The sequence below is a fragment of the Pterocles gutturalis genome, unplaced genomic scaffold (assembly GCF_000699245.1).
Source record: "Pterocles gutturalis isolate BGI_N339 unplaced genomic scaffold, ASM69924v1 scaffold13778, whole genome shotgun sequence".
NCBI classification, from domain to species: Eukaryota; Metazoa; Chordata; class Aves; order Pterocliformes; family Pteroclidae; genus Pterocles; species Pterocles gutturalis.
Window position 1 is genome coordinate 154 of NW_010120674.1, and position 14,148 is coordinate 14,301.

The 14,148-nt window shown below is 42.5% G+C and overlaps 1 protein-coding gene across 1 annotated transcript; it reads right to left on the reverse strand.

Annotated features, from left to right (window-relative positions):
* Window positions 1-1,886: 1,886 nt before the first annotated feature.
* On the reverse strand, window positions 1,887-13,148 carry LOC104460569 (antigen WC1.1-like). Its single transcript, XM_010076992.1, has 10 exons — window positions 13,101-13,148; window positions 12,030-12,036; window positions 11,056-11,370; window positions 9,829-10,143; window positions 9,605-9,640; window positions 9,159-9,296; window positions 8,762-8,857; window positions 8,105-8,188; window positions 5,363-5,515; window positions 1,887-1,996 (listed from the first exon to the last, which is right to left on the reverse strand). Exons 1-10 carry the CDS (start codon window positions 13,146-13,148, stop codon window positions 1,887-1,889), a joined length of 1,302 nt encoding a protein of 433 aa, XP_010075294.1.
* Between the last annotated feature and the right edge of the window lie 1,000 nt (window positions 13,149-14,148).

A 14,148-nucleotide genomic window follows, 5' to 3' on the forward strand; every position in this document is an offset into this window, starting at 1 on the left:
TTTCTATTAGTGAGCCAGGAAAAGCAAATAGTGTGATGCAGTTAAATTACATTGATGCATGTGTTTCCCTCCTTCTGTGTCTCAGAGCCTGCTTGTTGCATGCCTGTCGGGTCTTGCTGCTGCTGCTGGAGAAGCAATCAGCAAGAATTCCTTTCTCAAAGGCTTGGCTGCTGCAATAGCTTTATGTCCTCCCATGATCCTAGGTTTAACCAGGGAAGTAAACCACTCTTGCCTGGAGCTAGATATCAAGGTGGTTGCTCTCTGTTAGGACCTCTTTTTAATAAAGTGCCTTGTCTTTGCAAGATTTGTCTTTCTTTTTGATTTTCTTCCTCAGTACTGCAAATCTAGCTTGGAAAGGATAAAGTTACACAGATAGAAACATCCTATGCATCACAGAATCATAGCAGTGCAGAGTACTCCTGTGCTCTCACAGTATTCCACAGGAAGCTCTATTCAGTGCTGAGAGGGAGACATCCGGGGAGGTGTAGATTTGGTAGGATAATCACTGAGTACAAAGAAGTATTTGATTCATCTCGGTGCAACCGCTCCTGCCTCAGTCCTCGGAGCAGGGTTGTAGGGCTGGGCTAATGAGGTTAATGAGATTGTCTGGGAAAGGATTTTCTTCTCTGTGTGTCTTCTCAACTGTTTGGGACAAAAATCACATTTCATTATGTATCATGATGGCTAGAACAACTGTTGTTTTTATGTACAAATGAGCGTCTCGTCTAGATAATGGTGACTCTCACAGGTCAGACTTCCAGATGCATCATTATACTGGCATGCTCTAGGCAAATTCTAACAGCCTGTGTTTCCACTACATTTATCCTCTGATCAACAAAATGATATCCATGTTGAAGTCTTAGACCTTTTTCTTTTGAGATCCTTAGTTGATCTGAAAAAAATTCCTTCACATTCTTCATTCTTTAATAAATTAGCAGCTTTCTTGGGTGGAGAGGGAGTGCCTTCTAGAAGGGTAGCGCTCAGACTTTGAGGGATAAATGGAGGCCGAGAGAGCTGACAGAATGCAAGGGAGGCTTTTTGTATCAGTATCTGAAAGAAATTTCATTAGGAACCAAGACAACAATTCTTCACCTTCTATTCCATCAACATACAGACTTTTTCAGTCTACTTCCATATGATTAAAAGAAATGACATGACAGACACCTATAGGTATGACCACCACTTGCCATTTTTGGAAAGAAATGAAACTTTCTCTTACTGTATAATTGGTACAATTTTGGGAGACAATAAGTCATTATGGTATAGAGGGAGAAAAGAGAAGAGAATCTTTTCCCTCCAATCAAATGTGTGATTCACTTGTCCATAATTCGAATGACAGACCTACAGCTAAAACGAGGTTGAAAATGACCTCTTGCTGAATTTCTCATCTCACAAAGCACTATCTAGAAAATTAATTCCAGTCTTCACATCCAGTGTCACAAAGAAGAATATCCAAAAGATGAAACAGAACTTTGGTGATTTTCTTGCAGTTCAGTCTCCATTCCTAATAATCTCCAGAAAGCTGCCTGTGTATCTGTGAGAAGCTTTAATCTGAGAGGAGTTTTTTAAATAGTTTCTAATAAACAAAAATCACAAGTTGAAAAATTAACTCAGAAGGAAAAAAAATGACAATGAAAATATTTAGAAATAAAAAAGCAAAAATTGTCCAGGCAGTCTTGGCAACAAGAAGGTGTAAGGGAAACTAAAAAGATTTACTTAACAGCCATGCTTGTATTTCTTCTAACGATGTAATTGCTTCAGTGCAAAGAAACCAAACTTAGGTAAACTAATCCTAAACTGAGGTTGTTCTGGTTCTACTAATTCCTGATTAGCATTTTATGAACAGAGGTGTATTTCTGAAAGTGGTCATTACAGCTCAGCAGTCTCTATCGGTGTCCCAGCTTTTCAATGTCATCATAGCCTCTGTCTCCAAGATCTGGGGATGAATCTCTCTCAGCCTCGGAGGTCCTGTTTCCTGACTCATTAGGACTCCACTCTGAAACCATGAAAGGAAGAACACAGATAAATGCACATGCTGTATGTATTACCATTATATGGTTGTGCAGCTGGCAGCTTGGGCTGTCTGCTGTCTTCTCCAGAAATTACAACCATAGATATGCATGCATCTCGGGAAAGACCCGAGAAACGCTTGTCTCATCCTGCCTCCTGCTACGTATAGCATATCCAAGGATCAAGCTTAGTGTTCCTAGAAAACACGTTACTGATCTAACTTTATACACTTCTAATAAAGGCAATTCTTCATTATCCCTGAATAACTCAACTCTGTTTTACTGCCTCAAGTGTTATCTGACACACTGCAAATTTAGTAGATCTGTCCTTGTCCATCCCACAAGTGGGCCCTGATCTGTCTCCTCCCAGAGCTATCACAGGAGAGTGCTGAGCCCATTGTCTGTGTTTGAAACCAATGAAGAGGATGTAACCCACCTTAGTGACTGAAGGGTGGTGTTACCCGCAAAAGTATGAGACTTGTTATGAGATACAGGGGAAGAGAATCTAGGGATCATACAAAAATTACTCTGGGCTGCTTAGGGGAGGAAACAAAAGCACAGAGGAGGGATCGATGTAGTCTGGGGAGGAACAAACATGAGAAAATAGAATGATAAGGGGATAAAAGGGGCTGGTAGCATATAAACAGGCTGCTTGCCCTGCATCTGATCAGCAGCATCTGTCCTGTCTTCTTATTAAACTCCATTTCTAACTATTGTCCTGAAGGGTCTGTGTGTCTGTGGTGCCAGCAGTTGGACAGACTGGAGTGGCTACACCTACTACCACCAACTGAGGTGGGACTCTGGGTGTCAAATGCTCACATGCCCAGACACCAGCAACTGGGGGAGGTCAGGGGATCCAGGGGCTAGTTGCTTGGTAGACTGCATGCCTAAGCCCAGTTACGGGGGGATGTATTGTGCATACGTGTGGGTGTTAGTGTGAAATGTGGGTGTGTGAAGTAACTGGAAAGCCAGGGGTATCCCACTCTGGATAGACTGAGTGTCTAAGGCCAGTTACTGATGGAAGTATAATGTTCGTATGCATATGTGTGGGGGGATGTGTGTGTGTGTAGGTCTGATTACCAGAAACTGGAATGTGTCTGTGGGCATCCAGGACTAGTATGTGCAGGGGACAGCAACTTGAGAGACTTAGGATCCAGGGGCAGCTACTGGATAGACTAAACATCTAAGGCCAGCTACTGTAGGGATCCATATTGTATGTATATATACATTTTCCACCAATAGGCTTTCATCCTGGTCAGCCAGAGAGGGGAGCAGGATGAGGCCATTGGTGCTGCTTTTGTTTGAGTGCTATGTTTTCTCTGTGTGTTGGCTTTGCAAGTCAGCCTTGGGTACCTGCATATATGTATTATACGTGTGTGCAGGTGCGTGCATGTCTACACATGCTCAGCCTCACTACTGGCTGGACCTAGGGACACGTAACCTCCACCAGATGACCAGGTTTAGCAAACCCTAATGTCTTCTGATTTTTAGAAGACAAACAAATGATCAGAGAGATCAATATCCCTTAGCTATAAACAGTTTTTGCAAACAGCAAAGGTTGTCAATACAACTGAGCAGCTTTGTATGAAGTCAGCAGCAAGTGAGGTTCACAAATACACTGAGTATTTGTTGAAGTAAGGTAGAAATGTATACCACTTTATACATAAAATTAATATAATCATGGGGTGTTAAAAATTCTCTAATGTTTATCTAATCACTTTCAGTCCTAAAATATTTTGATTATTTTTTCATGCCTTCAGTCTGTCAAATATATTTATCACTACCCCAAAAGGTGGAGTTCAAACACTGATCAGAAGGTGTTCCAAAGTTATATTAAATGCACGGAAAAAGAGAAGTCTGTCTTAAATAATTTTTGTTAATTCTTTTTGAATTAGATGGACCTGACAAAATTTAGTGCTAGGATAAAAACCTAGCTGAATCCATCCTCCAGACACTTTTTTTGTCTTTAAGAACTCACAAAGAACAGGCTCTGAAGGACTGAGAAAACATGAACAACATATGCTTATTTTTAAGATGGGGTATGTGGGAGAAGAAACAAGATTAGGAGTTACAGAAAGTTCAACTTCAGAAAAATATGAGAACAAGCAAACTACTTGTAAGAAGACAGAAGGAAAAAACAGGTAGATAACAGATAACATGGATTTATCAAAAATAAATCGCACCAGATAAATCTGGGTTTTCTTTTTGATTATCTAACAGTGCTTTTTATGGGAGTAGAGCAAATTGTCACTCACCTTGCATGATATTTTTGTAAGCAATCTAGAGAAATATGGTCTAACTCAAATTGCTGTAGAATGGGTATAAATTTAGTAAAAAAATGTATTCTTAGTGTAGCTCACTACTGGGTAAGATTCTTTGACAGCCCTACCTACAACTAAGTATTTTTTTTAAGTCCTAAGATAAAATGCACATATTCTTATTACATTTTCCAGATGATACCATGCTGATCAAATGATTTTGACAAAGTTTTGATGAAAATAGGATGAAATCTAATAAGGACACTTACAAGACTACAGATGAAGGGAGAAACAATCAACTGCATAATTAGAAAGATTGGTGTCTAATGGTATGTGGTATTTTGCAGAGCAGGATTTGTAGCTGCATCAGGCCAGACATTGAACAATGTTAGGAGCGTCATGCTGTTGCAAAAAGGGAGACATCACACTGGCATGCATAAACAGAAGGACATCCTGTAAGATGTATGAAGTGGTCCTTCTGTTTTACCCACACTAGTAAATTCTTAGGAGCATGCTGTACAGAAGTACTGCAAAATTTTGGGTTTGAAACACTTTTTAAAAGATAGGGACCTACTGACACAGCCTGGGTGGAGACATACAGAATGAGCAGAGGTCTAGTCAACAAGACCTATGTAGAAAATGGACTCATTTAGGTTGCTGCAGTCTAGAGAAACAAAATACAAATGAGAACTGAGGGGGAAATGTTAACAGTCTTTAAGTACTTAAAAGACTGTTACAAAGGTGAATGCAACTCCTCTGTCCCCATGGTCATTACAGTAAGAAGCAACAATTTTAATTTGCAGCAGTGAATACTTACGTTAGATCACAGGCAAAACTTTTGTACCGATAAGGAAAACACAGTATGGTTATAGAATAACTGCAGCGGCTGTGGAAACGCTGCTACTGAATTACTGTAGGAACAGAATAGCAAACATCTAACCTACAGTCTTTGTGTGGGTAGGTAGTGTTCCTTACTGACAGTGGTTAGATAAAACATAGATGATCCCTTGAGGTACCCTCTACCTTGATTTTCCTGGAGTTCAATACAGTAACTATAAATTATGAAAACTAACAGCACTGCTCTTCTGGCCTCACCTATCAGTGAATCCGTGTTTCTGTCACTTTCTTCAGGGATCCCAATGATTTCCTGTTTATTCTTCTCAAAAGAAGATGCATCTTTAGGTCCAGGAGCTTCTGTCACATCATCATAACCATCTTCCAGGGTATTTCTAGGCAGTGGAGAGATGTCTGGAACAGTACAGGTATTAACTGTAACAGGGAGAGGTCTTCCGCTGGAGAGAGCAGTAGCTGATGATCCAGTGATAAGGGCCTGTGATACTGACATATCATGATGATAATGAACAATAAGAAACCAAGAATCCTCCTGAGGACTCTGAAGTATTCCAGACAACAATGATATAGCTCCAATAATTGTTATACGTTGCTGTAACAAGTAGAAAGCGGAAATCAACATGGAGAAGGGACAGGAGGGGGAAGATCTGGAGAAGGAGGCAGTAAGTGACAGGGTTTATTTCAGAGTAGGCTTCCCCATTACATTTCATAACTGCAAAATGATAAATTACTTCCTGTTTATCTCTGTGTAGCACTTACTTCCTTGACTTTTCATTGCTTTATCCACCTTCTGTAAAATTTTTCTGAAATGGTCTTGCTAAGTATCCACCCTTGTACATTTGCGTATGGACATGTGGCTACAAACTCAGGCCAAACCTTTGGAGAAAAATATCTGCAGATCGGCTTCTCTTCTCCAGGCTGAACAATTCCAACTCTCTCAGCCTTGTTTCATAGGAGGGGTGTTCCAGCCCTCTGATTTGTGTCACTCCTCTGGACCCATTCTAACAGTTCCATGTCTTTGCTGTACTGAAGACTACAGAACTGGATGCAGCACTTCAGGTGGGGTCTCACCAGAGTGGAGTAGAGGGGCAGAATCACCTCCCTTGACCTTCTGGCCATGCTTCTTTTAATGCAGGCCAGGATATGGTTGGCTTTCTAGGCTGCAAGTGCACATTGCTGGCTCATGTCCAATTTATCACCCACTAGTATCCCCAAGTCCAGGTTGCTCAAAGCCTCATCCAGCCTGTCCTTGAACCCCTCCAGGGATGGGGCATCCACAGCTTCTCTGGGCAACCTGTTCCAGTGCCTCACCACCCTCAGAGTAAAAAATTTCTTCCTACTACCTAACCTAAATCTAGCCTCTTTCAGCTCATAACCGTTGCCCCTCATCCTATTACTACTACACTCCCTGATGAAGAGTGCCTCCCCATCTCTCCTGTAGCCCCCTTCAGGTACTGGTAGGCTGCTATAAGGTCTCCCCAGGGCCTTCTCTTCTCCAGGCTAAACAACCCCAGGTCTCTCAGTTTGTCCTCATATGGGAGGTGCTCCAGCCCTCTGATCATCTTCATGGCCCTTGTCTAGATTTGCTCCAATGAGTCCATGTCTTTCTTATGTTGGGGGTCTCAGACCTGGATGCAGCAATCCAGCTGGGGCCTCACGAGAGTAGAGCAGAGGGGGAGAATCACATCCTTCAATCTGCTGGTCACACTTCTTTTGATGCAGCCCAGGATACAGTTGGCTTTCTGGGCTGCAAGTGCACTCTGCCAGCTCATGTTGAGCTTCTCATCAATTAACACCCCCAAGTCCTTCTCTTCAGGGCTGCTCTCAATCCATTCTCCTCCCACCCTGTATTTGTGCTTGGGATTGCCCCGACCCATGTGCAGGACCTTGCACTTGACCTTGTTGAACTTCATGAGGTTTGCACGGTCCCACCTCTCAAGCCTGTCCAGGTCCCTCTGGATGGCATCCCTTCTATTCAGCATGTCCACGCTTGGTGTCATTGGCAAACTTGCTAAAGGTGCAGTCATTCACACAGTCCATGTGTCTGACAAAGATGTTAAACAACACTGGTCCCAATATTGACCCTGTGGAACGCTGGGGTGTGTATATACATACACACATGAACACAGAAATAATACATATAGAAAATTAAAAGTCAGTCAAAGCACTTCTATTTCACTTTTTTCCTATTCAATCTGAATAGGAAAAAGAGATCTTATTTGGACTAATTGCCTTCTTGATGAGCATTTCAAAGTAAGTAAGGAAATTAAAAGCTTTTAGTTTAATTTTAAATAATAAAAAATTAATATAAGAAAAGCAATGAGAAATAAAATTAAAGGCAGCACAGGAGAGAGTCAGAGATATGGACAGCTGAAGTCCAAAACTGCTTGTGCCTTTCACACTTGATCACTCTGAGTCCAGGCATTGGCTAAGAGAGCTTTTTGATCAGCCCAGGAAAATGCATTCTTCTCCAAACACTTGCTTTCCCTCAGCTTTTTCAAATTAAAAAAAAAAAAAAAGTCACATCTGGCCAACTGCATTTTTTTTTTAGATCAAAATTTCCTAATCAACTCCATTGGTATGCCAACGTTCTTATTTGGAGCATGTTTTTCGGCTGTCTTAATTCTCCCCATTTATCTCAGAAATGAAGCAACAGTTTACAAGCTGTTACAGTTGCAATTTCTGTGAGAAGCAGTTATCAGATTGTTGGATTCATGTGACTGGATCCTCTGTAGAGTGCAGTACTACCAGCAAACCCTTATTTTCAACTTCTCATGTAGAAGAGAGGTCTAGCACTTGTATATGAGATTGTATGACATTCTTCCACCACAATAGTTAAACACAATTTTTTGGTTCACATCAAAACATTACTAGTTGACATGAAGTGCAGCAAGAAAAAAGTTTTAATCACCAATAATGCTTTGGAAATTAAAAGCTACCCTGATTTTGGATCTCTTTCTTTGTAGGATCACCATCTTTCATTACCTTGAGTTGCTCCAGGACCATTTTCTTCGTCACTGTCTCTGCTATAAAACTGTGCCTTTGTTTTTGAACTCTCTGAATAAGAATCTAGGCAAATGAGAAGGAGTGTTACATCATATTAAACTCTCCTTAGCTGCTAAGACTGCATCATGAGGAAAAGAGTAGGCTACAGTAATAACACCCAAGTCAAGCAGCTTCTTGGGCAGTTAGTATTTACTCCTGCAAGGTAAAGGGCTTACAGTGGAATAGCCAAGAATCCCGCAGGGGCTCCATAACACCTCTCCTTGCTCATGGGAAGGCAAGCCACAAAGGGAGAAAAACAGTCAACAGGAGGAAGCCTACAGAGATACAGAGCTACTGGGAGGGAGATAGAAATTATTCCTTTATTTGTCCCTGCTTTAAATAATTGCAGTGGAAGCCTTTTGTTTTGTTTTTGTTTTTTTTTTTTCTGTTTGTTTGACCTATACTGATCTCTGCTCTGTGGCTGCAGTGAGGACAGCACAAAGGAGAGGAATTGGCAGAATCCAAGTGATCTGGAAACCCCTCTCCTCAAATCTAGGAATTCTCAGTTTTCCAGTAGATTTGGGAACTGCAAAGTATCAGGCTGGGATCTGGACCACCAAGAAGAATTTTCCCTTGACAAGAGCAAGATACACAGACCTGAGAGACCAGTCATTCCCTGATTTTCCCTCATCGGGTTATAGTCAACCTCTTCATAGACAGCCTCAGTAAAGGGGTCATACGATAGTCTGGAGCCTGAAAGTAAAAAGGCAAGAATCACTCACACAGTATCTGCTCATACCCAGGCTAGAGTCATGAAAAGGAGAAGTGACCTAAAGGGGTCTACATAGTGTGGTTGGTACCCAGAAAGTCACTGAGAGGTGCCGACTGAGGATAAGCACTGCTAGGCTCTTTCACTGCAAGACGGTAGGTGAAAACCTCCTTGTGTCAGCAGATGCCATTCATCTCAGTCACCCATCCCCCCAGCCTCCTCAGCCACTTAAACACTTGCCAGCCATATGAAGGAGGCATTTCATACCAGTCCTGAGTGACTCACCTCTCTGCTGTGCCCTGGCACTTTGGATCAGTCCAGCAAGAATGGCAAGAACCAGGCAGAGGAGGGCCCCCAGGATGATGCAGAAGATGACAGGCATTGAAATTCTCATAGTGTCTGTTGCAGGGTGGTGGGGAGAGTCTGAATGGGAATGAAGAAGCAACAGGTAGAGAATCAGGTGACCCAAAGGGCTTCTCCTCTGTAGCCTTGTGGTGTGCCAATGCTAGAAGGCTGTGGCAAGTCACCTGCTGCCCAGTTGTGGGTCCTGCTTAAGCAGCTGGAATTCAGCACCTGGGGATAGTGCTACGCAAGCACTGACTTTACAAAAGGCTGTGGGAGATGCTTTCTGATGAGCTGGAATATACTGCTGATTTACCTCCTATGCAGTACCAGGGACATTAAATCCTCATTTGATGGGAGAAAGAAAGGAGGAAGAAGAAATGTTTTACCTGTTCTGGTGGGTGATGATGTTGTTTCTGTCACACCTGCAAAAGGAAAGAGATTAAGAAAGAGGCAAGTGTGAAAAATAGGGAGGAGATTTTTACATCATTTGTGAAGTTATTGTGGTCAAAATTATGAAGGGGCTAGTCACTGGGATATATGGCTGACATAATGTTCCTCTATTCACCTCCTTTGCAGATCTGTATAATGAACCAAAGGACTGGTCACTAACCGGAGCAATCCACAGCAGCATCTTCCTTATGATCACAGTTTTTTCTGAACAAGGGCTTGGCAGGACAGTACCAAAGAGACAGCTCTGTTCCTTTACAGTGCACCTTCTCCAACCAGATGGGACCAGTCCCTTCCCCGAAGGCAGCTTCACTCAGTGCAGACACAGCAGATCCACAACCCAGCTGCCTGCATACGACATTAGCATCTGCCATGTCCCAAGAATCATCACAGATTGTTCCCCAAGAACCTTGGTGCCAAATCTCCACTCTGCCTGAACATCCATCCTCTCCTCCTATGACTCGTAGCTTCTCCCTGTCTGCAAAACACAGAAACTTTCTGTATTGCTGAAACAGCAGACAGGTTCATAGGGACCAATAAGGAGAAACAAAGAGGCAGAGGTACCTGAACAACTTGTAGAGTTTGGACACTCAGCAAACGTGTCTGGAGACATTGCCTCTTTTCTTCCTGCAGAATTTGAATACTGAAGTAAATAATCTGATTATATCTGACAAGAGTGGGGGAGTGTAAAATGAATGAAAATTAATAATCAAGGGGTTTTTTTTCCTATTATATGTATATGGCCTATTTAGTACTTGGTGGGTCATTGACTATTGCTGTGAATTAAATAATCTTCCTGATGACTGTGCTTTCCTTCTTCTTGGGTGAGGCAGCTGCCATCCCTTTCAGGAGATCTGAATGCCAGCTAGAATTCATGTATCCTATAGAGGAAACCCACAGGTGTGAAATACTGTCATAAGAGCAGGCATTAGAAGTGAACCTTTAGAACTGAAGAATTCATACACTAGTCCATGGCTACATGCGTGCACGTGTGTACTTTTACATATGCGCTGACATACCTTCATACATGTAGAAACACATACATCCCTCTAGACTCCTTGAGAAGTCTGATCCTAATTCAGATCTCACAGACTGACTGTGTATCATAGAATTTTACTTTAAAAATATGCGAGGGAACCATCTTATCAGGGACTTCCCTGGGATTTCCACGGGGTAGCTGCATTTGGTGACACTCATGTAGTTTTAAGTCATTCGTTTACATCAGGGATATAGACAAAAAAAAAAAAAAAAGTGTGTGCCATTTGCATGTAACTAGAAATCATATATACCAGATAACAAACAAACATGAGGTAATTACTACAGTGTCCATGTGTGCATACATAGGTTTATGTATGTCTGGAGAGCCCTGTACAGATGCATTTCTAATTACCCGTGCAAGAAATATGGGTCTCTTCTGCTCGGTTATCACATGACTGAGGATGCCAGGGGTCTGACTGACATTGCCAGAGAGAGCTATGTTGCTCAGTGCACTCAATGTGGTCCAGCCACGTGGGCCCAGAACCGCTGCCATATTTGAAGTCTCTTGCGATTTCCCCGCCATCTCCACAGTTCAAGTGTTTGCACACAGTTGTTGCAGTGAGTTGAGACATGGAATTGGAGCAAATGCTCCCCCATGTCCCATTGTAGAAAACTTCTAGCCGCCCAGCACAGTCACTGCCATTCACAAGCCTCAGAGCCAGGAACTCTAGAAGTGAAGACATAAAAATGGAATTAGAGGGGCCTCATTCTGCTGGGAAATTGGCTGTGACAAATGAAATCCAGAATCTGTTAGCAATCCTATTCATCATTCTGAATGAGAAAATGCCAGAGGAAACCACTCCAAAAGTGACACTTAAAACCAAAAATTGTACAGTGATCCTCTCTGGTTAGCCAGCATTCACCAGCATCTACATAAACAAATAACAGTGATGGCCACACCCCACAGCTGCAGGCAAATTTCTTTGCTATGTTGAAGTATAGGTGCCATGTGCTCCTCTGATTTGTTGAAGTTTTGGTGTGCAATGATTTGTTTACAATAATTTCAGAGCCAGTTGCAGTCGCTTCCCTGCAGAAGCAGTGACTGAAACCCTGCCAGTTATAGCTAATACATTGCACCCCTCGCCCTCTGTGAAACACCTATTTAAGAAGTGATTGAACATACGTCCATTATAAACTCTACTTCACCATCATCATAACAATGAAATACATGCATTATAAACCCTATCCTCAGTCCCAGACAACAGGTATTGACATTGTAATGATGTGCACGTACAGTCAATAAAACGCTACCTATCATTCTGGGAACTACATTATAGGAGTGAACACCATACCAATCTCAATATGTATTTATTACAAAATTCATACCTTGTCCCTGCAAAACACATGAACAAGAATGTAGTTTATGAGTTAAAGTAATATTACTCTCTTTTATTTACTTTATGTAAAGGCACACATTTCATTGTCTTTTTCCAAAGACCAACCCCTGCTCTTCGAGCAATGGAGACCACTTTCTTAGGGATTTTTTACTGTTTCAGGCTTCCCAATCCAAACATCCTCTGGGCTGGCTAGTACTTTGCCCAGCTGAGCTCAGGTTTTCTTTTGGGCTGCTATGACAAGTTCCTGGCTCTAGATTAGCTAGCCATGCCGCTTCCTGGAGGTGAGGAAGGTGAAGATGTCATACATTCACTTGATACCCCTTTCCCTAGTGTTTTTAGCATGGGTTTAAGCAAACCATTGCACAGCTCTACTTTTCCAGCTGCCTGCTGTTGTACCCACTCTACTCATTCTTGGATGGTTGCATTTTTGTAATGACTTACATTGTCTCATGCCTGCCTAAGCGGCATTCTATGTTGCCAACAGATATATTTGTTTATTCCTTCTAGGATGCTACCTGCATGTACTGTCTGAGTGGGGAAAGCTTCTACCCACCCTTGTTACGCTCTGCCACTATGAGAACACCAGCATCTGCCAGTGGTTTGTGACTCTGACTCCAGAGTTCCAACAGTGTTTCTCATCTCTTGAGATGCTCATTGCCACAAGCTCCATTTGATGCTTTTATTTTTTGCATGTGTATATAACATTCTTTTTATCTTGCTACCTACCCACATTGGTCCTAATGCCGTGACATGGACTGCCCTCTGGTGATCAGCTCCAAGACTTGCTGGTGTTCCTCTTCCCACTCATGAGGCTTATCTCAGGTCACTTGATATGTCCAGAAGTGGGGGTAGCAGAAGGGAATGGTTTAAATAAGACCCCAGCTTTCTCCTGTGCTCACAGTGCTAGGTCTATGAAGGGCTTTTCCTCCCAGTCTCTCATATTGGCTCCCTTTTCTTTCAGATACATCTTAAAGTCCCATCTGTAGGAGGGGACATGCATAATTCTCATTCTCTCTTCATTTTTTTCCTGAGGTTGACCATACTGCTTGATTCTCATTACTATCCTCATCCGTGCTGTTAGTTTGCACTCTTCTTCCTGCAACCCCATTCCGGAATGGTATGTATAGGTCACTCCTTGATCAACAGGGCATTCCACTAGCTGGTACCAGAGGGGCATTAGTGACTGTGCCTAGCAATTGGAGATTTCAAGTCCTAGAATTAGTGATCACAAGCTTTTCAGGGTCCCTCTCTCTTTGTCTGTAATCACATTCCAGCAGTCCAGGAAATTGCAATTGATTATCTCCTTCTTCACAGTCCTTTCAAAGGGGTGTTTTGTTTGTAGGATCAGCATGAACAGGCACTGCTCAACATATCTCCCCATAAACTGATCCCAAAGCCCTCCTGCATTGTTCAAGACAGTGTTTACAAGTGGCTTATGCCCAAACTCCCCAAAGTCTTGCTATCTCAAGCTATCAGCTGTACCTCATCTGCTCTGGTGTCGCAGTAATGCCATAGCCACTTCAGAGAAGTGACTGTACATTTCTCCACATTTCTCTATCCATTTACACTCAGAGTAAAGACCCATTGAGTGGTCACAGTCTGGGGAACAGTGTACCCTTTTCTGTAGGACTCCTTAATTACTATAACAAGGGCTGCCTGAAAGGATTCATTTTTTAATTCATCAAGAGCCCCTAGTTTCCCCTCCCAAGGTGTCAAGGCCCCCTCCAAGTCCGTCAATTTAAGCTCTAGGTGCTCCTACAAGCAGCCAGAAGCTTGCAATTTGACCGCTTCAGTGTTTCTAGCTGCTGACTTCTGACCAGAATCCTCCCTTTTGTGCTGAACATGAGTTAATACAACTTTTACCAGACCATTACTCTGACAGAGACTGTCAACCAGATTTCCCAGCTCTGCTAAACTGTCCCAGTGCCTCTTGAAGCTCTGCTGTGAGAAAATGGTAGGCTCTGGTGTACCCCACAGCAAAGCAACACATTACTCTCTCGGGGTTTCACAGGCAATATAACGCCTTTGCATTTCCTGGGCTGATAGTCTCTGACAGAAAAATATCCAGGCTCCAGGCCACTGGAGTTCTTTCCAATCACCTTCCCCTC